Source organism: Miniopterus schreibersii (genome assembly GCF_964146895.1).
Source record: "Miniopterus schreibersii genome assembly, chromosome: X".
In the NCBI taxonomy this organism is placed as follows: Eukaryota; Metazoa; Chordata; class Mammalia; order Chiroptera; family Miniopteridae; genus Miniopterus; species Miniopterus schreibersii.
Window position 1 is genome coordinate 6510861 of NC_138104.1, and position 23014 is coordinate 6533874.

Consider the following 23014-nt stretch of genomic DNA (forward strand, 5'->3'; position numbering starts at 1 on the left):
CCTGATTACAATGCCCTGGAAAGCCAATTGGATTTCCTAAGGTTTAGGGATGGAATGGGCAAAAATAACTCTTGTCAACAGCCTGACTTTTATTTATGATCCATGCTAAAAAGCCTTTTTATTTGCAAAGCCTTTCCAGATACTTCAAACTGAAACTCATCTGTCCCATTTCTGAATTCTCGTAGCACTTTGTTATAATATTTGCCATGTTAGGTCATATTATTCTCCATGTATTGTCAATCTCTCTACCTTGTTGTAATGTCTTGAGGGCTGAAGTATCTTTCCTTTTCATCTTTATATAGCTTCTCCTTTTGCCTCTAGTACTATGTGTAGCAGCTCAATAGATGTTTGTTGACTTGAACCTCAAGGCACTTGATACACAAACTCTCAGAGCCTTCTGCAACCTTAGTAATACCTTCTTAGGCTTCAAAATATTTATTTTGGCCCAAGTGCAGTTTGGAAACCATTGTTCTCTATACAAGGTTCAACTTGCCTCTTCTTTGGTCAGTTGTCCTGAAGGTAAACAATTAGTGATGGATCAAAGATATCTTAACTCATTGCAAGCTGAGCATGAGTCAACAGTAAATGCCCCCAAAACTCACTTCAGCTAGGCCATTAGTGAGAGTAGAGAATCTCGATTGAGACAGATGAGAATCTCCTGCCATCTGCCCTGGTTTGGCCCTTCCTCCTACCAGTACCATACTCAGTTTGGGAGACTTTGTTTTAAAAGGATGATGAAAAATGGAACTATTCAAGAATAATTAGAGCAAACCAGAATAGGGATGGACTTGAGGAATGGCTGCAAGACCTGGGTGTGGTATTTGGATAAGAGAAAGCTTGGAGTGAGGAATATAGGGTGGGGAGAGATGGTAGCTACAGTCACAGCTACCATCTGAAAGGGATGTCATGAATAGGACATATTAGACTTGTTCTGTATGTTTGCCAGGTTAGAACTAGGAAAAATGGGAGGAAACTACAACCATGTAGCAATAAATCAGTTAGCCTTTATTAAATAATGACCATAGGCCATAAGCACTGTGCTATTAATCTTATTAGAGACCGCAGAGCCCAAGAAGTCTAGTAAACTTGACCTAGTCACAGAGCTGATGTTGAGCTGGCAGCAGCAGGACTAAAGGCAGGCAGTCTGGCTGCAAAGCCCAAGAGCTTAACCATTACACTACACTACTCTCAGGAAAGGATGACCTGGATAAGTTTCAGAGCTGATTAGAAGCTACAATGGCAATCATAGGCAATATATTAATATATTTCATGAACATGTTGTATACCTTATATTTATACAATGTTATATGTCAAATACATTTCAATTTTTAAAAAGAGAGAAGTAAAATGTTCTGCTGTATGGAATAGTGAGCTCTCTGTCTCTGGAAAGTTTCAGCAGAGATGCATGACTTCCTGTCACTTTATAGCAAGTTGGATTGGGAAGTTCTTGGTTCCCTGGTTCCAGTCCTGAGACTCTCTGATTCCAGGTGGGAGGCAGCAGCCTAGAGGCTAAATGGAATGACAAAGCTCACCACCTCCCCTGAGGGCTTTGTCTCCATTTGTAACCAAACAACTGTGGTGATGAATCAAGCATCCTTTTCTGAGCAGCAGCCACCTGGAGGTGGTACAGCAACCTGATGAGAGCAAACCCTAGTCTCAGAGAGGTAAAACTCCAGCTCCAATATGAACAAGGAGCAACAGTGACAACAAGCACCTATTACTGCTCTGATTTCCGGCTTGGAGTTTAAATTAGTTCTCAGACTTAAAGGTTATTCTGTCAATTCCAATGAGCTGCCTGCCAGCTCTCCCTCTCTTCCTGACAGCCTTCCTTTTTCTTTCCAATAACAGATTGATCTACTTACTCATTAGAGCATAGGAATGAGGGAAGACGCCAGGTTTTTGTCACCTGCATTTTTATTTGTGCATCCCTCCTTCAGAAATGGTTCATCATGATCATAATTTTTTTCACATCTGACCACAGGGCAACCTCCTTCAGCCAAAACTGCAAACTTGCCATCTGTTTTTTAAATGGCTAATTTGTTCACTTGCTTCACTGCATTCTTGTTTTGAGCATTTGGTTCTTGTTTTGAGTATTTTGAGTATTTGTGTGTGTGTGTGTGTGAGAGAGAGAGAGAGAGAGAGAAAGAGAGAGAGACTTGGTGTTCGAAACTCAGGGCTCTGAAAACACCCTTTCTGCAAGGTGGCACATTCTTGTAGGCAGGACTAAGAACTAGGAATGATTGGTCCTTGACTGACATAAAGCATATATGACAGGCAGAGACATATATGACAGGCAGAGACATCTTGGCTCTGTTGATGTTGGATCTATGGGACTTTGGTTTTAGTCCTCAGGAGATCCCCAATTGGATTCTGCTTCTACCCCTGAAGGCTTCCTGCTTAGATAGTACATTTCCCTCCACAATAAGAATGGAGCACTTGTTGTTTTGAAAACCCTCCCCCCACTTTAAGTTCTAAACTGCTTTGCTTTCTGGTTCTTTTGTCAGCTTTCCATTTAACCACCTCTTTCCATAGAAAAAGTCTGTGTACATTCTACACTGAGACTGGTTAGTTCTTTTTTTTTTTTTTTTTTTTAAATATATCTTTATTGATTTCAGAGAGAGGAAAGGAGAGGGAGAGAGAGATAGAAACATCAATGATGAGAGAGTCATTGATCAAGCCCACAACCCGGGCATGTGCCCTGACCAGGAATCGAACCCCGATCGCCTGGATCCCAGGTCAAAGCTCAACCGCTGAGCCACTCCCAGCCAGGCAAGACTGGTTAGCTCTTAAAGCATCATGATAATGAGACCAGGGTAATCTTAGTGTAGTTCAGGTAGTTCTGTAGAGGTATAGAATCATCACCAGGGCCTCAGTCAACAATCTAGGATACAACCAAATGCTGGTAGCTTCAAAGGGAACCATGTGGGAGTGGGGAGGAGAGCTCACAAAAATTCTGTCCTCACTATAAGAAAGAATAATAATGGCATGTGAAGGAAGAACACCACATTTGTGTCTTTTCACAGAATATGTCTATATAAGGTTAGCATAATCTGGTGGGACAAAAAGGTTTAGTTGATACACTTCATTGCTGCAAAATGAAATGGTTTCTTGAATCATTAGACATGATGGAAAAAACTATGCCTTATTCTAAACTGTTCCCTGATTTTCCTGCAGCACCTTACAAATGCCTGGCATATAATAACTGCATACCAATTCATATTTCCCAAGATTCCTCAGGGGTTAACAGCCACAATGACAGTGTTCTGAAGGTTTTTAAATGCTGGGTTAAAACAAATTTTTTTTTAATACTTACCCAAGGATATGTTTTTTATTGATTTTAGAGAGAGGAAGGGAGAGACAGACAGACAGAAAGAAACATCAGTGTAAGAGAGAAACATTGATCGGTTGCCTCCTGTAAGCCACCTGACTGGAGACCAAACTCGCAACCTAGGTATGTACCCTAACCAGGAATTGAACCCACAACCTTTTGGTGTACTGGATGATGCTTGAAGCAACTGAGCCACCCAGCCAGGGCTAAAACAAAATTTTTAAGGGATTTTTTTCCCCGACAGAATTTTTCAGAGGTTTCACCATGCTAATGTATACTTTGCCATTTCAAGAATGGGGACACGTAGTTTGCTTGCATTTCCAAAATGTCTCTGACCATAGAGTCCTTTTCCTCATGGAGCATCCTATAGGACCATCAATTAACTGTACTCTGGTAAGAGCATTTATCAAATAAATAAATAGTAAAAAGCACTAAAGGAGACCCTAACTCAATGAACTGCCCAAGTGGACTCACAGTCTGCTGCAGTGGCCTAAATCAACTGGGCCAAAATTGAGGGTAAGAGCATGGGGTGGAGTCTGAGACCCAGAAATCACTTTGCATGCGCCTTCTTCCCAAGATTTTTAAATAGGCAAAATCAGGTTAAAATGTATATCAACAATTGCTCAGATGTATATTAACCAGATCCCTAGCTTTTACTTCTCACGTCATCTTTGGCCTACCATTTCATCACTACATTATCATTTGCTCCTTTCACCAGAAAATAGGAAGGAGATTAAAGAGCTATAGAGCCATTAGTTTAGAATTGTCTAATTCAGCCAGTTGTGGTGACTTTTTCAGGTTTTATTTGTAGTAAAACCAAGACTAGAACCTTGACCTTTTGCCTTGACCTACTGCTCTTTACTCTTTACCTTCATTCCTCTGTGACTCTACAATTTCCTAGCTTGGCTCTTTTTTATAATGTGTTAGGATATCTGATGCAGCCATAGTCTATGGGGTCAAAAGTTTAATGTTTCTACTGTTCAATAATTACTATGTTCAACTGGATTGTGCACTTCAAAATGTCAACAGAAGAGTAAATCTGTACAGTTACAAGCACAATGTGTTGATATATTGCTGTAAAAAATATTACCAAGTGCTGTTTGTTATAGACATTGCCAACTAGTTGGAGTTGAGTTAGCTATTTGGGCTTCTCTTTACAACCCTGAGTAAGAGAAATTGAGCTATTTAATGAAGCCCTAACATCTAGCTAATGTTTCTAATGGCTGTATGCCAGCTCATTGACAGCAGAGACCTCTTGGAGTATCTTTGGAGTATCTTTCCCTCTTTTGAATCCATGAAAGATGAGATTATTTTCCAAAACAGCAAAAGCTTTGGTGGAGGCTTAGCTAGCCACAGAAAATACAAAGAAGCAGAAGTCACCTTGTAAAGTATTAAAAATGGCAAAAAGATACAAGAAAAGGATCCTCACAGGTCCCCAGGCAAAAAAGGCAAACCCCCAAGTGAGGCCAAGTAAGAATGTCAGGCTTGTTGTGCCTTTGAGGTCATGTAGAATCATCTTCCACTGAGTCTTCTGGCTTTGGGATTTCATGGAATTCAGTTGAGCAAGAACAGTGCAAAACATGGAGAAATTAATGAGAAATATGAGGCAAAAATAAGCCACAACTGAGAAGTAAAAGAGAGAATCGTCTTGTATCCAACAACTGTAAGAGACAAAACAGAGAAGACCATTGTGAGCTAGAAAAACATAAACTCACATTTTTCAGTGAGACTGAAGATCTTCTAGTTGATTTAATTTCACCTGAGAACACCTAGTTCATAGACCTCATTCACACTCACAGGGCCAGAGCTGGAACTAGAACCTCAATCTCCTGAGTAGTCCAAACTTCTTTCCAGTGTTGAGTCAGAAACCCCAGAGGATTTTCTGCCCTGCATATTCGGAAACCTCTCAATCCAATTCCCTAGGAGGCTATTCTCTTCCTCAACAGCATAAAAACAATTTATGTATTTTCCCCTAAAGTGGCCTTTCCCCCACCTTATACCTGAGCTTTTATTTGCAGGAAATTTTGCTTTGCATGATAAATATCACAGTAAAAGGACATGAGCAATGACTGGCTTTTCTGAACGTTATATCAAACAATGGTAAGCTTATCAGAGTTAATGAAAATGCAACAAAAAGAGAACAGCTCTGGTCGTATTGCTTTAAAATAAGATGTATATTTTAAACCTCCCATCATAGCTACCAGTTTGGACTACAGAAGGCAACACTGGCCACTGGGGTGATTTAATGGCTCTACCATTTCTGTTAAAGAAGAAATATGTGGTGATTCATAAGAACAGATATTTCATCTAATAACATTCTAATAATACTGGTGGTATTACCTCTGATTTTTTAACATAGACAAGCTTCACTAACTTAACTATGTGTCAATTTAGCTGAGACCTCTTTTCCAGAACCAGGAAACTCTCTTGTGGTCATATTATTCATGTTGGTGTAGATACTTTCGTGTATGTGTGAGTTTGTGTATGTTTGTGTGTCTTGCGGGGGAGTGGGGGAAAGCATTTAATTTCCCTAATAGAGTCTAATACTTAAGCTTCCCTGAATATCATCTTCAGCCTTAAAGGAAGCTATAGAAAACTCATAAAAAGAGGCAGCGGTACATGTTTGAATAGAAAATCATCTCCAAAACATATTGTTAAATACCAAACGATGTATATCTACCATTTGGGTAACAGAGTGTGCAAGAGAATATCTATACAAATTTGATCGTTTATAATGAGTTACATCAAAGGAGAGAACCTGGGTAGCTGGGGCTGGGAGTGGGGCTTACTTTTCAACCTCTACCCATTTGAATTTTGTACCATGTACTCGTATTACTTCTTCGAAATATAATTTTTTAAAAAGCTCTTAGAGCAGCCTGCATCTTTCTAACCACTTCACATATGAAAGGGGTGTTTACAAGGGGAGTGGTGTTGGTTTTGTTCTGGCTTTCCATTTGCTTTTGATCTTTGAAGAATAAGCATTAGATATATAACGAGGGACACTTTAAGTCACAAAACAGGCAAGGAAGGGGGATGGAGGGTGAGATGAGAAGGGAAAGGGGAGAGACAGGATAACAAGGAATTATGATTAAAAGAAGGCATATGCTGGAAAGGGCAATAGAATTTTGACCTTCTGGAAACTATCATCTCAATATGAAAAACGGAGTCTGGGGGGCAAGACCTTCTACTTTTGATTCCAGTGTGGTGGGAGAGAAAATCTATAGCGAAAAAGTACTTGAGAGGCAACACTAAAAAAAATGGATGTGGGTAACTAAAAAACAATCAGAAAGGAGACTGTGCAGTCTAAAAGACTACATGTTAACTATCTACAGGCCTATCAAAAAAAGTTCTAGAGAGATGGAACAAAGTGAATGACTATTTTCTTGTGGTTTGAGAACCAAAGAGATGGGCTTATACCTCAAAAAGAGAAAAAGAAAGGAAAGAAAAAAGAGGGAGGGAGGGAGGGAGGGAGGGAGGGAGGGAGGGAGGGAGGGAGGGAGGGAGGGAGGGAGGGAAAGAATAGAAAAACAATAGTACAACAAATCTGAGCCAATTTACAAAGAAAACAGGTGGAGTCTTCTTTAGGGGAGAGCTTTGTTTTTGAAAAATAGAAAATGTTTTCCAACCTGTCTCAGTATTTTCTTATAGTGGCCACTCCAATTCCTTCCAAGGTCTGCAAGCTTTCTAATTATAATAGTTGCAAGTTATGTAGCACTTACCGTGAAACAGGCCACATGCTGAGCACTTTATATACATAATGTCATTATAATTTGCACACAACATTGACAGCAAACATTATTATCCCCATTTTTTCAGAGCAGAAAATGGAAGTAAGAAGTAAAGTAAGTTGCCCAAGGTCATACAGAGCCCAGGCACCTAACCATTATGTGAGTGTGCTCATGACTGTGTTTAGGCCAGAAAGGCTGAGGTTGTATTTTCCCTGAAGCCAGCACCTAGACCAAGCCCAAGGCCAGGAACACCCCACCATAACCTGATGGTCAAGAGCATCATCAGCCCTGGTCAGGTAGCTCAGTTGGTTAGAGTGTTGTCCCGATATGCCAAGGTTGCAGGTTAGATTCCCCATCAGGGTACATACAAGAATCAACGAATGAATGCATAAATAAGTGGAACAACAAATACCTCTCCCTCCCCACTCTCTCTTTCAAATCAATTAAAAAAAAAAAAAAAGAGCATCACCACTTGAGAAGCAGAGATACTGATGCTTACAATAGAGACGTGGAGCTCACAGTTCCATACAGATCTTTCTTCACACTGAGTATGATTGCCACCATAATTGCTGGGATCCCTAGTGTGGGGAAGCAAGCCAAAGGCATACCATTAGGAAGCAGGGGAAATATCTGGATCAATGAATCTGAGCCCTGATAAGTTAAGACACTGTTTAAATGAACCATAGATGTGCGGGCATCAAAATACCATTGCTTACAAAATGTTTGTAAATTCTTCTAAGTTAAACACTTCTAGGAGTTCTCCAATCTGCTAAACTAAACTGCATACCAGTGGCTCCAATATAACACCCACTAGTTATTTAAAATAGCTGAAGTACCAAAAATCGACTTGGCAATAGAAGTATCTAGTTCATTGGAATGCATATTCACATCAAGCCTTTCTTCTTACCTGCCAATTTTATCTCTTGTTCAATACTGCCCCTCATTTTCTGGTATCTTTTTGTCTAGGTCAACTTGGAAAAAGGGCACAGGCAATCTGCTGCAGCGTTCAGTGTTTTTCTGACAGGGGAACTGTTTCTTTCTACACTCATTACTAATTTGACATTTTGACTAGATTGGCCAGTTAACAACCAGTCAATTCAGCCAGACTATAATGAAGCAATTAGTTCAGTCAAAGTGGTCAACGTGATGTGAGTATAGACACAAGGTTTAAAAATCTAATTTCATGTACATTTGCAAAACTTAAATGATTTCTTTATTTCTAACAATGTATTTCTCCTAAACTAATAGCATTACTACACTTACACCCATTTTAAGGGTTTTTTAAAAAGCTGTTCCAGAGTGCCAAGCATCTTGAGAAATCCTCCACTGTCCTATTCAGTGATAAAGAGGACAGTTCCTTCAGATCTGCATTTTGCTCATCTAGCACAGTGCCTAGTGTGATATAGCTATTTGAAAAAATTCCTGTTGGAGACCAGAAGGGAGGGATGGAGGGAGGCCTCACATTTAAAATGGAAGTTGTGATGCAGTCCCCAAGTTCTGTTTACACTTTGATAATTAAAACAAACCAAAAAAAAAGATGCCTAACAGATTGTTATTTTTAAAATTTGGGCAAATCTGCCTTGGAAAGGGACTTAAATAAAGGAATGAAATCTTTTCAACAGGTAGCTTTGGCATTAGAAAGACAGAACTTCAAGCATAAGCAGATGCTAATATTCATTTTCCTTACAGCTGATTGCATTTATCTAATATTTAAGTGCTCTGAAACTCTCTGTAGTGGACAGCTCTGTACTTGTTCCCTGGCAACCTTGCAGGTATCAAGATAGGCATAGGCTTGAACCACAGCTAATCTAAATTTTGGCGGAACACCTTATGATCCTCCATAAATTCAAGAAGGCTGCAAGCTTGTGAGAAAGTGCTCCAAGGTCATCTCCTACTTGCCTCTCTATCTTCTCTTGGAGGCTATCATGAGACAGTTTCTCATTGCCTCCAAGTTCTGAGGAGGTGTGGGGATTTGCACCCTGCCTCCTCAGAAGAGAGCTGCAGAATATAATACTGCATAGCTTCAGTTTAGAGCTGGCTCCTCAACAACAAGGAATCCCACAACTTGTGTGACAGCATCTGTTCCCTTTTATTTTGGTATCATTCCTCATAGTGTGTGAGACAATGACTTGGGAGCTGACGCTTTTAGCTATTCTTCCTCTTGCCGTCAATGTAAGCAATAAACTATAAAAGTGGCCTTGACTTGTGTGTGTACTTGACACTCCCCAAGTTTTTTCTTCCTCCAATGTACCAAGCTTTAGCTTTTCCTGCCTCTAAAGTACCCCAGGAAGTGGGTGTAAAACCAGAAGATCAGAGATAAGAAGTCAGCCCTGGGGAACACCAACATTTAAGAAGCAATGGTCTAAAGGAGGAATGGTCTGAAGAGGAAGATGAAAATAAATGATGATGAGGGAGAAGGGAGGCCAGGATCAAGTGCTATTCACAGCCCCTTCACAGTTATCCATATGTGGGTTTTCAGCTCTTTGGGTTATTTGTGAAGACTTTTCCACAACTTTTTCAATCTCCCAGTTGACAGTTGACTGGAGATGAAAGATGTGAGACATAAATGAGAGAGTATTGACTGCTTTTGGCTCTGTTTCTGATGGATTCCAAAGTGCATTAAAACAATTTTTTAGATTATGCTTCCTTTAGTACTTGCCTGTCTCTATTCCCCACATTAGCATAGATAACAGCACTTATCGTGTCCAATGAAAGCTTGTAGTATGTTAATGAACTCATTAAAAGGATGAGTAGCTAATTGGGAAGCTGTTGTCTTTAGAAAAGCAGTGGAAGATAAAATCTGTCTCCCTATATATCCTACTCATCCCACTAAATATGCACCTCCTATGTGTCCAGCATATTTTCTGAATTCAAAATCTGTTTTGAATAGGGAAGGGGGTGAGGGGAAAGGAGCTGAGCCGACCCTGTCCGTTAGAAATACAGTGAAGCAATCCAATGAAATGACATATAATTTAGGAAATTTTCATGCTGAGTTTCATCCCTGGCTACTTCCAGAGGGCAGCAGTGATAGTGATAGTCATGAGGTATGGTGATAATCAGGGCATGTCTGACTAAGCACCCTTTCACACGTTGGAAGTCCTTTCCCTGTCCTTTAAACAATATGGTTAGATGACAGAGGTTAAAAGTCCTAACTATGGAGACAGATTCCCTGGTTCAAATCCCAGTTCTGCCAGTTAGTAACTGGCTGTGTGAGTTTTGGTGAAGTACCTAATCTCTTTGTAAGTCAGTGTCTGAATCTATTAAATGGAAATAATAACTATAGATTTTGTGAAGATTAAATTAGTCCGTAAAGCACTTAGAACAGTTTCTGGCATATATAAGTGCTGCTAAGTGCTGGCTGTTATAACAGTAAGCTTGTGTGGGGATTATAATTTCCATAAAGGGAAGGATAAAATCAGACAGCTCACTACTGTAGATCAGAATTTAGCATATACACAAGCAGGTGTCCACTAAATATCTGTGGACCCATTCCTCATCATGGAGGTTAAAGGTTGAATTTCTAGATCAATATAGGTAGAAAAAGAGATGTACACCCAAGTACCAGTGAGGTAATCCTTAATTCCTTACCTACGATAATAACAGAATTTGGTCGCAAATAATTTGTCTAATGGAACTAGAATTAGAAAGACACACAGGCTTAAAACAGAGACATCAAGGACAATGACAATATACTTACCCCAACCAACCAGGCAAAATTTAAGGATATAGTTGGGAACATAAATGTTGAAGACTTTAACTAGAGCAAAATACATGTGGACCGCCTCCAGGCCCATCCATGTCAAAGAAACAAGCAGGAAGTAATGAAGTGCTACTGCTGCTGAAATACAAAGTCCCTCTGTCTGAAATGATGATGACCAAGAATTGAACAGAAATACCAGGTTTAGCATAAGTAGTGCAGTACACAAATTGATCAGGATTTTAGAAGGATGATCTTTTCGAAGTTTTCTAAAAGAAAAGGAACATAGTTAAGTAGTGTCTCTGTTTTTAATCAAGCCTTGCCACATGTTATCTGCATAATAAGTGAAAGAATGAAAAACTGCCTATTAAAATTTAATTATTCATATTACTTTACATGTACTGAATTTTAGAGTCCTCCACCCTCTTTCCAGGAAGAGTCAACGTGTCCTAAGCATAGTGACCTTTACTAACAGGATTAATAATAACCTCCCTCAGCTAAGCAGTCCCCTTTTTCTTTTTTGGGAGGAGGAAGAGGAAGGAGTAACCTGGATATACAATTCTATCATCACTCCATCATACTCAAGGTTGTATCTACATATAATCAAACAGCAAGATGACTATGCAAACCATTTCAAGTGGTTACGTCTATATTTCCAAAGACCCAGGCATTTGGCATCATGGAAATATGACCTTAAGTTTCACTAAATGATTACAATTGTACTTTGTGACAACTGACCCAGCATTTTCCAAATTAGAAAAATATCTATATCCCTTTGATTCTTTTTTATTTCTATTAAGTATTTATTGATTTAAATTTTGCAATTTTCATTTGGTGTAAATGTGAGTTTTTAAAACTGAGGTAAATAGTGACATATACAAATCTTAAGAATGCAACTCAATGAATCTTTACATATGAATATACCTGGGGAAACTCCACCCAGATCAGGACATAAATATTTTAAACATCTCAGAAGGCTCCTTAATTCCTTCTCTCATTAAATACCCCCCTAGAGGTAACCAATATTCTAACTTTTATCCCCATATATTTAGTTTTGCCTATACTTGGAACGTCATGTAAATGGAACCATCTTGTCTTCCTTTGCTCAACTCTATGTCAATGAGAATTAGATATTATGTCGTATTGTATAGAAGCAGTTCATTCTTTTTTAAATGAATATACCAGAATTTATTCATCCAGTCACCTGTTAATGTACACTGGGATTTCCAATTTTTGGCCACTATGAATGAAGCTACTGTGAATATTCTTGTATATATCTTTCTTAAGTGCCTATGCCATTCTTGCATTCCCACCAGCAATGTAGGTGTTCTAGTTGTTCTACATTCTTGTTGACACTTGCTATTTTCAACTTTTTAAATTTAAGCCATTCTGGTGGGTGCATAAAAGTATAATTGTGGTTTTAATTAGCATTTCCCTGATGAATAATGATGCTGAGAAATGTGCCATATGCTTATTAGCCATTTGGGTAAGGATTAGAGCTAGGCATGGATATCCTCTTTTGTGAGGTACCTGCTCAAGTCTTTTGCTCATTTTTAAACTGTATTGTATGTCTTTTGCTTTTTGATTTTTAAGAGTTTGTGTATATTCTGCATACAAGTATTTTGTCAAATATATGCCTTGTGAATATCTTCTCCTAATCTGTGGTTTGCCTTTTCACTATTTTTGATGAAAGAAGTTTTTGATGCCTTTTGATGAAAGAAGTTTTTAATTTTAATGATGCCTTTTGATGAAAGAAGTTTTTAATTTTAATGATGCCTTTTGATGAAAGAAGTTTTTAATTTTAATGAAGTCCAATTTATCAACTTTTTCTTTTATTATTAGTATTTTTATATCCTGTTAGAGAAATCTTTTCTTATCCCAACTCTCTTGCTTTAAAAAAATCCAATTATAATGTTCTTTTTTAGAGGAGCCTTGGTTGTTGTTGTTCTAACCTGTTCCCTTCAAAATCTAATGGATTTGACCTCTTCCCATTGTGATGAATCAGAACCTTTTATAAAATTAACAAGGCTAAAATGACAACAGCATCCATCAAACCAAGTTAAATTTACTCAGAACAAGACTCTATCAACTTACCGAAAAGCTACGTATGTGACCATTGCAATTCCTAAGAAAATGGAGGAGATTCCACATCCAGTGTATGTTATAAGCACTAATATCCGTTCATTCACTGCATCCACTGCAGATCTTGATAAATCCTAGGGAAAGCAATGTGTTATATTTTATACATTGGCCAGAACAAGTTTATGATAAAACTCTTCCAGTGCTAACAGGAGGTTCCCAGGGTATATAGCATCTCTGCTACAGCTCTAATTAAACCAAAGTATGTAGATGGATATATGATAAGACTGCATATTGTTTGTTGAATATGCCTATTGCAGTTTACAGTGTACAGAGCATAAAGAGCCATCAACAACACTGGAAGAACACTTAGTCCTCACTTTTATTTTCATTAACACGTCCCAAACTAATAGATGCTAATTGGGGATGCAAAGTGAATCATTGCCTGAACTAAGCATTCCAAAACACTACACAAAACATCAAAAACAAACAAATGTTCCTTTTTTCTTATACCTTAGGTAACTTTCATAAAATTAAGAGACAAAATGAACCTTGGAGATCACATAATCCAGCAATTTCTTAACCTGAGGACCATAAAAGATCTGAAATGTCATACAAAATTATTTGAATATATGTGTGCATTGTTCTGGGAAGAAGGCCAATAGCTTTCATCAGATGGTTACAGAGATTCATGACCAATAAAAGGTTAAGAGTCACAGGTCTACTCTGGTAATTCTCAACTGGAAGTGGTTTTGTCCCTCCACTAGGGACATTTGGCCATGTCTACAGACATTTTTGGTTGTCACAACTGGGGAAGATGCTACTGGCGTCTAATGGGTGTAGGTCAGGGATGCTGCTAAACACCTTACAATGCACAGAACAGCCCCCCACAACAAAGAATGATTTGCCCAGAATATCAATAGTGCCAAGGTTAAGAAATCCTGGTCTACTCAAATCTTTCACATTTCAGAAGACAAATCTAAGGTCCAAACAAATGAAACAAACTTACCAAAATCACACAGGTACTTAGTGACAGAACTAGGATGTGAGCCCTAGTCTTTTGACTTCTACTGTAATGTTCTAACCAATTTGGAGAAGTTAAACAAAATTCTTACAAGTCAATAAGTACCAATAGAGCACCTCTTATTTGTTGAATACATATGGTAAAAATAAAGAAATATAAAACAGATCTCAGCCCTCAAGGAGCTTACTATTAGTAGAATAAATAACTCATGCTTACTCTACATTGCATTAAAATAACAGTATATAATATATAATAAAGTAACTTAAGATAACTAAGAAAGTACTCATGGGTGGGTAGAGAAGAAAGAACATATTTCAGGGCCATTTTGAAGGAAAACTCAACAAGTTCTGATATTAAGGACAACTGTAGGGAATGAAGGAGATAGAAGATTTAACAATGATTCTGAAACTTTAAGCCTGGATATGTGAATTGACCAGATAACTCTTGTTTGGTTAACTACTGCAAGTATTTTTTAAAAATTCATCTTTCCTACACTACAATTTGACAATAATTATTAAAATTAAAATTAAAAAATATATATATCTTTATTGACTTCAGAGAGAAGAAAGGAGAGGGAGAGAGAGAGATAGAAACATCAATGATGAGAGAGTCATTGATCGAGCCCGCAACCCGGGCATGTGCCCTGACCGGGAATCAAACCCCGATCGCCTGGATCCCAGGTCGACGCTCAACTGCTGAGCCACTCCTGGCCGGGCAAAAATTAAAAATTTTAATGACTATACCATTTACCCCAGCAATTATACTTCTATCAATTTATCTTACATAAGTAGTTACATCAGTGTTAGTAGATAAATAAATAAAAATGGTTATTACAGCATTGTCCATAATGAATAAAACAGTAACAACTAAAATGCCTACCCATTGGGAATTGGTTAAATTCATTGTGTTAAATCCATACAATGCAATACAATAAAGACATTTAAAAATTGAAATAGATGGATACACATTTTCTTGAAAGGTGTCCAATATATATATGTTTTGGTGAAAAGCAAGTGGTAAAAACAGTATAAATAACTTGACTTGATCTCACTTTATAAAACAAAAACATACATTAATATAAATATAGAAAAACATTCAGAAAGAATATACATAAATGTATTAAAGGTGGTAATCTCTTGGGAGGGGGATTGTAGGAACCTTTTCTGTAATGTTTGAATTTTGAGGAACAGTTATTAATTTTATAAGGAGAAAAATAAATATTTATTTTAATTTGCTCTACTTTGGATGAACACAGGAAAGCTTTTTTCTTCTTGCATGTCACTTTTCTATAACTTAGTTCACAAATATATTCCTGGACTGTAATCCAATAAAAGTTGTCAAAATTCTATCAAGGAGTGATTAAGAGACAACTCACCATTAAGACTCCAAAATGGGTGAGGTGGTCACAATGACATATTGTGTAATTTATATTTGTTTCCTTTACTTTACAGCCTGATGAATTCCATCCACCTCGCCCATCTGCAGGAGACAGAAGGAAGTTTGAAAGCAATTTTTGTTTTTCTCAGAAATATTTAACTTTTCATTGTAAGCACCTTCCAAACGTGTCTTATAATTAATATTGTTTGTTAAGACAGCAACAGAGAGGTATAATTGAACACTGAAATTAAATTAAGTCTAGTAAGTTAAATTGATTTGGGGGGGACTTCATAAATGTCATAACTTCTAGGCTCTCACTTTTCCTGTTCCTGTACAGACTATGACAGACTCTAATCATGAGCAACAGTCCTGCCACCATGCTGGAGCAACAGAATAAGGACTGTTCTCTTTCAAGTAGCACAAATAGGAAACAGGTAGATCTAGAACTTTTTGAAGGACATGAGTTATGGAATAAAGGCTGGCACTTGGGTATACTCAGTGGGACTGGACTAAACATTTGAAATAACCAGTTCAACCCAGAATTCAAATAATCTCAAGTGCTTTGCACTCAAGCCAGATCATGGTCTGAAGTTCCTTAGGGCCAATTAAAGTGTCTGGTCTACTGAACACCTGCTTAGTTTCTCGCTCCTGAGCATATTCAGGATTCTCGCACCAACCCTCAAACCTCCATAACCTGCAGATCTTTGGTGCTAGACTAGATTTAGAGTAGAACCTCCAGGGTAGCAACAGACCAAGGAAGTTATTCTAGGGCAGACAGCTAAGTATGATCAACATTTTTCCATCCAGGATAACTCCATCAATTCCAGAGGTTCTAGACCCATGGACAGAGGGGTGGGGACAAAGGGTGGCCTGGAGGAGCCCAGGAACTGGCATTAATGAACAGATCAATTTATTTAGGATGTGGGGGGCAAAGCTCATCATTTTATAGGACTTTTATCCTGGGACACATGGAAGGGACTAGGAAAGGACAGTGCTATTTCTGTTGTAGGAAAAGAGTAATATTCCCACATCCCAGGGAGTTGAATAGGAAAAGACTTTCTCTTTTTTCTCAGAATTTCAAGGATATTGAAAAATGACAAGTTCCCAGGCAGAGCTTCCACAGGTGGAAGGACTGGCCACATAGCCACTCCTGGCACTCCAGGGGAAATTGATTCTGTGTCGGAATTCTCTGAGATTAGTCAATATCCCTGAAGATTCAAATGGAGATGGCAAGCCTAAGAGGGATCAATTCAGCATTTTATCCCCAACCTCTTCTCTTACTGTCCCCAGACTCATACCTAGGCAATCAGGAAGGGCCCTTAAAAACTAAGCAGAAAGTCTTATCCCTTCAATGAAAAGATAAAAAGATTGGACCCCCAAGAGACTAAAGGATACACAGTTGGGCTAGAAGAGATGAAGAAAAAAAGGGAAGGAGCTAGTAGTAGATGTTGCAAGTCTCCAAGGGAAACCACAGATAAAGAGCCAGGTGTTCATTCCTTAACTTTCTTCAAACAGCTCAAGGCCAATCTTCACTGGATCTTCTAGCTTTCTTTCTTCCAGCTTTGTTTACCCTTGAGTTGTGTGATTTTCTGATCTCCCAAATAAGTCTCATGAAAAAGAAAATGTTTTTTAAACCCTCATGCCCTAATTGGTTATAAAACTCATATTTGTATCTTGGCCAATCAGAGTTCTCCGTAGCGTCTCATAAGACAGTAGCTTCGGTACAACTCCCTTCCTTCAACTGCCAAAGAGGAAAATGGTCAGGGGCAAAGTCCTACTGAAAGCCTAAGACAAAGTTTGCTAAGAAAAATACTTACTGTTATTCTCAAAGTCCCAAAAGGCACAGTGAACTTGATCATAATTCTAGAAAAAAGAAAAATCAGAGGTAAACACCTTTCTTTGTGATAGTTACCACACAACAGCAAGTACAGACGTGGTTTTTCCCCCCAGTGTTTTTTCAAACAGTAGACACACACACACACACACACACACACACACACACACACACACACCATTTATGAGTTGTTGTTTTAAATTATATCTTTATTGATTTCAGAGGGAGAAAGGGAGAGGGAGAGAGAGGTAGAAACATCAGTGATCATTGATCAGCTGCCTCCTGCATGCCCCGAACTGGGGATTGAGCCCGCAACCCGGGCATGTGTTCTGACTGGTAATCGAACCTCGATCTCCTGGGTCATAGGTTGATGCTCAACTGCTGACCCAAGCCTAGCTGGTCTGTGAGTTGGTTTTAAAACTAACCCTAGGTAACTTGGGATTTACAAGTGTGAAAACAGCATGTTACTGCATGATGATCTGGTATATGTCCCTTAAAATATTTGGTAACATGAATTTTCCACACTCTCCTCATGAGAGGCCCAGGAGGAGGCTGTGGATGGTCCATGCAGGTCTGATGTGTGGGAGGTGTTCCTTATGGAACTTTGGAATTTGGGGCTCAAAGCTGAGATCAAGCCTTATAGATACAAGGTTGAGCTGCCTCCTTATTAGGCCTAATGAGCATTCCTGAGGTCTCACAGGCTCCTACAATCTCCAGGACTGAAGACAATAAGAAACTGGTTATTGGGGGATGCATGGAGTGCTGTAGACCCAGCCTGAATCGAAATCTTACCTATCTAACATGTTTCATTTGGTATCTGTGTGGGTTTTTTATTCCCCTCCCACTCTTCCTTCTTCCCTTCTAGAATTAAGAGCTGTGAAAAATATGATGTACCATATGGTCTTTTAGATTGGGAATGAAGGAAGCTATCAAGATTTCTCACTGGACATACATTAACATCAAAGAATGTAACAGTAGTTCATTATTATACCATGGCTAAATTTTGATAATTCAGTAATATATACCTTATGTTTTTCCATATGACTATGGTTTTAAACCTTTGGTGATAATACATATTTTAACACTCTTCATAGAAATTCAAGGGATAAAATGTTCAATTATTTTGAATTAAGTTGTTTGTCTCACTCATAAATAAATGGAATTAAATACCATTTAGTATGATGGGACAACCAAAAGTCCACTTGCCCATAATCACTCCTTTGCCAATCTGTCACAGTGCTAGAAGCCCACCATTAGTTATCCCTTTAAGCTAAGGCATTATTTCTAGAAGCCCCAATTACAATACAACTCAGCTACCTAGAATGGAATAATCTTCATTAAGTCTTAGATCACATCTTGCTAACTAGCCAATTATTTTTCATGAAAAAATCATGGAGGGGTTCTGAGGCCTTTTTATTCTGAGATGAAAATGGATATGTTACCTGGTTTCCTTCAGTATGCTGCAGAGTAATAACTACTGGGTCGGCCAAGTTTCGAATGGGTGTATCTGAAATGCTGGCACTCACAACATATGTAGTTAATGCTTTAGTGGCATTTTTTTATCTATAGATAAAACATAAGGAAAAGGAATTCAGGTTCTAAGTTTCTAATTTTTGCATGTTAATAATCAATCTAGAATTAGGTAGAGAAATATGGAAAATAAAATCACAAGCTAAGAAAGAATTTTTAGAGGTTATTTAGTTCATCTCCTGTCTTCACATAAGGTCTCAATTATACCAAGCTAGAACAATTTATTAATCCATCCACATATCCAAATATCTACCTAACAGGCACTGTTTTTGTGCCTGCTACTCAGTATTGCACTAACAACAAAATAAAATTATTCCCTACTTTGATAATTCTCTGGACCTTGATATGTCCCAGTTCTAACCCTCAACCATCTTTACTTCTCAGGAGCCCTCCTTATAAAGAACATAAATCCATCATGACTTAGTTATAAGCCACTTCCTGTTCCATACTCACTGGAAATGGAAATAAGTTGATCAACATCTAGCTTGGAACAAGTCTCTGAGGACATTCATCCCCTCCCAAGGGAACCGTGAACTCTGAGGCCAGAGCACAGGCATTATGTGTCCTGTTGTCCCCCACATGGCCTAGCGCACAGTAGGTATTTTATCTTGTACCCACAGTAAGTCAGTTACTTTGTTAGGTGTTTTCCACATATACTACCTTCAGTGCTCATTGAAATAATATAGGCATTTTTCAGTTAAACTGAGGCTTGGGGAGGCTCAAAAACCTGGACAAAATTCACACAGCTAGTGAGTGATAGAGCAGGGCTGCTAAACAAATGTTGGTTTAAAGAAACAAACCAGAATATATCCCTTGAGGTAAGGAGCTTGATAACTAACAGAGCCAAAGTGTTTCATGTCAAGGCTTCGGGAGGCAAGGCAGTTGAAGACTGCCTCTTCTGGTGCACAAGTGAAGAAATGAAAAATAAGGCAGGTACAAGACAGAAGGGAGGGGAAGCAAATCCTCTGAGGACTTGTCAAGAAAGTTTAGAGGAGGCGAGCCCAGATTATGTCCCTTAGGGAGCCTACTGGGCCACTTTTAGAAGCTGCCAAGTCTTCTCTGAGCCCTGCGGCCACTGAGAACTGAGTACCTATGAACACAGCCTGGGTCTCTACTTGGAAGCTACTCATTTCCTGTTCCTGACCAACTCTGTTCATCTAAAGCCAGTCTAATGGTTCAGAGCTCCCTTCCCAGCAGAATTGCTTTGGCATAGCCTGATGTGGAGGTGGATATGGTGGAAAGGGCCTTTGCTGACAGTCAAAAGACCAAGAGTAAGTCTAAGTCCTCCTGTTCCTTGAAAATCCTTTTCCCTTTCTGGGGCATTGGTGACATGAAGAAAAGTGGACCAGATGATATCTAACAACCCTCCCAACTTAGTCCAAGATGTACAGTTTTCTGTAGTAGAAAGGCCAAAGGAAGAGAAAAACCATGACCTAGGAAGATTTAATTAACCTATTCTCTGGGTTTATTTCCCTTACATACAAAATGGCGGCTATGCAGGGAAAGAACTAAATCATTTCTCATTCTTTCACCCATGAGATCTAGGTTCAAGTTTTACTTGTTTCACTTCTGAACTTTTACATAAGCTGTTCTCTCTGCCTGAAACACTCCTCCTTTTTCTCTTCACTATCTTTCATCTTCTAGCTCCTACTCAAGCTCAGGTCGCAGCTGACACCTCTCTTACTCTAGGCCTTCTTTGATCTCCCAGACAAGGGTAGATGCCATCCTCTATGCTCCCAGGGCCCCTGTGCCATATTATACTTGCCTAGTGCTTTGTCCCTCTCCCTGAGAACTGGCACTAGTGGAGGACTGGAGGAGTGGTGTCTTAATGATTTTTAAGGTAATATGTTGTAATGACAGTTAATATTTTGATCAAAAGATGTTAGAAAAAGGAGTGTGAAAGCAAGCCTGAATAACTAACTGCATGAATAAATAAATAAATTGTGTTACCTCCAGCAGGTCCTTTCCCCTATCTGGGTCTCAGTTTCCTCATTGGTAAAATGAGGAGGCTCATTATGAGTTATAAGGGCCCTTCCATCCCTGGATTTGATGACAAGCTAGTTCTAATCCTTCTTCATCTGGCACTATGATGTCTGTAGGCTAATTTTGGCAAAGATCTTTAATCCTTTTCAATGGAAGGTGTTAGTGAATAAAAAATACTGATTAGGTGTGAAATCTATGCAAAGAAGTTTATCTTTTATTCTATGGAACAAGCACAGCCCACTGAAGAAAGAGAAAATTACCAAAATAATGGCATCTCAGATGATACAGAGAAATTACAAACCTACCAAAATGGTCAGAGTGTTATGAATCACATTCTTAATTTTTATTAATTTTTTTTTTCATTAATTGGCTTGTTCTGTGTCCAACTTAATTTTTTCTATTAAAAAAGGTATAGTAGCTAGGCCAGAGTGGCTCAGTTGGCTGAACATCATCCTGTGCACCAAAAGGTTGCTGGTTCATTTCTGAATCAGGGCACATACCTGGGTTGGGGGTTTAATCGCTGGTTGGGGCAAGTACAGAAGGCAACAGGTCGATGTTTCTCACGTTGATGTTTCTCTCTCTCTCTCTCTCTCTCTCTCTCTCTCGCTCTCGCTCTCGCTCTCGCTCTCGCTCTCGCTCTCTCTCAGCATGTGTTCGGGTGAAGCTTTAAAAAGGTATAATAAATATATATCTACAGAAAACATGTTGGATACTTAGCCCTATGCTGTGTACCACAAAAAAAACCAAACATGTATGAGCCATGACATATGCCACAGCCTAGTTGGAAAACTACACAGAAGAATGAAACAAGAATGCAAGCAAGGGGTAAGGAGGAGAGCAGGGGCTCACAAACTTCAGGCAGCTTACGGAGTGGGATCTGAGCTAAGTCCACAGGAATAGATAGACTTTAGATAGATAGGGGGACTGGCTAGAGAATTCCAGTAGAACAGAACATCCTACAGACATAGCTGGAGACAATGTAGTATATTTAAGTTGGTATGTGGTATATTTAAGTTAGCCCAGAACAACCTCTCCCAAAATAACTCTGAATATTTGACCATTAGAAATTCATTCCTTTGACTAGCCTTTTTAGAAAATGCAAACATCTAGACAAGTTAATGTATTGACCTGTTAAATACTTGGGCTTTCGAATCAAAGCTGGGTTTGACTCATAGCTTTGCCACTTCCTAGTTCTGTGACTTTGGGCAAAATTACTTAACCTCTTTGTCTTAGTCTGTTCAGGCTGCTATAATAAAATACCACAGACTGAGTAGCTTATAAGCAACAGAAATCGATCTCTCACAGTTCTGGAAGCTAGAAGTCTAAGATTAGGGTGCCTGTATAGTTGGGTTCTGGTGAAAACCCACTCTCTGGTTCATAGATGGCAACTTCTTGCTGTGTCCTCACATGGTGGAAGAGGTGAGGGGGCTCTCTAAGGCCTCTTTTATAAGGGGACTAATCCCATTCATGAGAGCTCCATTTTCATGACATAATCACCTCCTAAAACACCTCCTTTCTAATATCATCACCTTGGGGGTTAGGATTTCAACACAAGAATTTTGGGGGGACACATTCAGACCACCAGCATTCTTTGAGTCTCAGTTTCTTGTGAGAAGTACATGAGATAATAAATGTAAATATTGACAATTAATAGTAATCATCATCAACAACTTCACGCAAAGTCTTATTGCTGTCTTCCCAACAACAACCTGAGACAGAGCAGGCTGAAGGAATGGGATTTTTGGTAAGCAGAGCCCCAAGACAGGAAAACAATAATAGCAATGCAAACACTTACATGGTGCTTATTATGTGACAGGCAATATTCTAAGCACTTTATATATATTAACTCTTTTAATCCTTCAACAGCCCAGTGTGGTACTGACTATTACTTTGTTTTACATAGGAGGAATCTAAGACACATGGAGATTGAGTAACTTGTCCAAGGTCACACAAGAAGATTATGGCATAGTCAGCTTTAAATTCAGCCAGTCTGACCCCGGAGTCCATGCTTTTAACCACCACATTATACTGCCTCTCTGTTTCAATAATGGGTGAGGACTGGAGGCCTCAGAGGAGGTGATATGGAGACAGTGAGAAGGAATAACAAATTCCTGCAAGCAATTGTCCAAGTGGGCACCATTCAGCTTCAATTAAATTGGCCTGAGAGAGTGGGAATGGTGGCTTTGAGGAAGCAGGGAGATTTGGGAGAAAAGCACTGACAAGCTGAAACAGCATTTCATCAGGAGAACTCGCTGTTCTTTTCTGGCTTAAAAAGATCTTGAGGACTCTGTTTGGTCACCAGATAATCCTTAAGGTCCCTTCCAAAGCTGAGAAGCTGTGAATATTAAAAATTGTGGAACATCATTAAAGTAGATGTTGATTCATGTTGAGAGCCAGGGTTTGTGCTGGGAGACTTGTGGAATAAATCAGAAGG

The 23014-nt window shown here is 38.9% G+C and overlaps 1 protein-coding gene across 1 annotated transcript in view; it reads right to left on the bottom strand.

Moving 5' to 3' along the window:
- Nucleotides 1-23014, bottom strand: part of ADGRG4 (adhesion G protein-coupled receptor G4) — a gene marked incomplete at both ends in the record, with an annotated part of 78614 nt that overhangs the window by 6408 nt on the left and 49192 nt on the right. The window contains 8 exon segments of the mRNA XM_081126354.1: nucleotides 4709-4989; nucleotides 7556-7634; nucleotides 10754-11022; nucleotides 12848-12969; nucleotides 15232-15335; nucleotides 17051-17096; nucleotides 18510-18626; nucleotides 18628-18630. Coding sequence (XP_080982480.1) covers nucleotides 4709-4989; nucleotides 7556-7634; nucleotides 10754-11022; nucleotides 12848-12969; nucleotides 15232-15335; nucleotides 17051-17096; nucleotides 18510-18626; nucleotides 18628-18630 — 1021 coding nt within the window.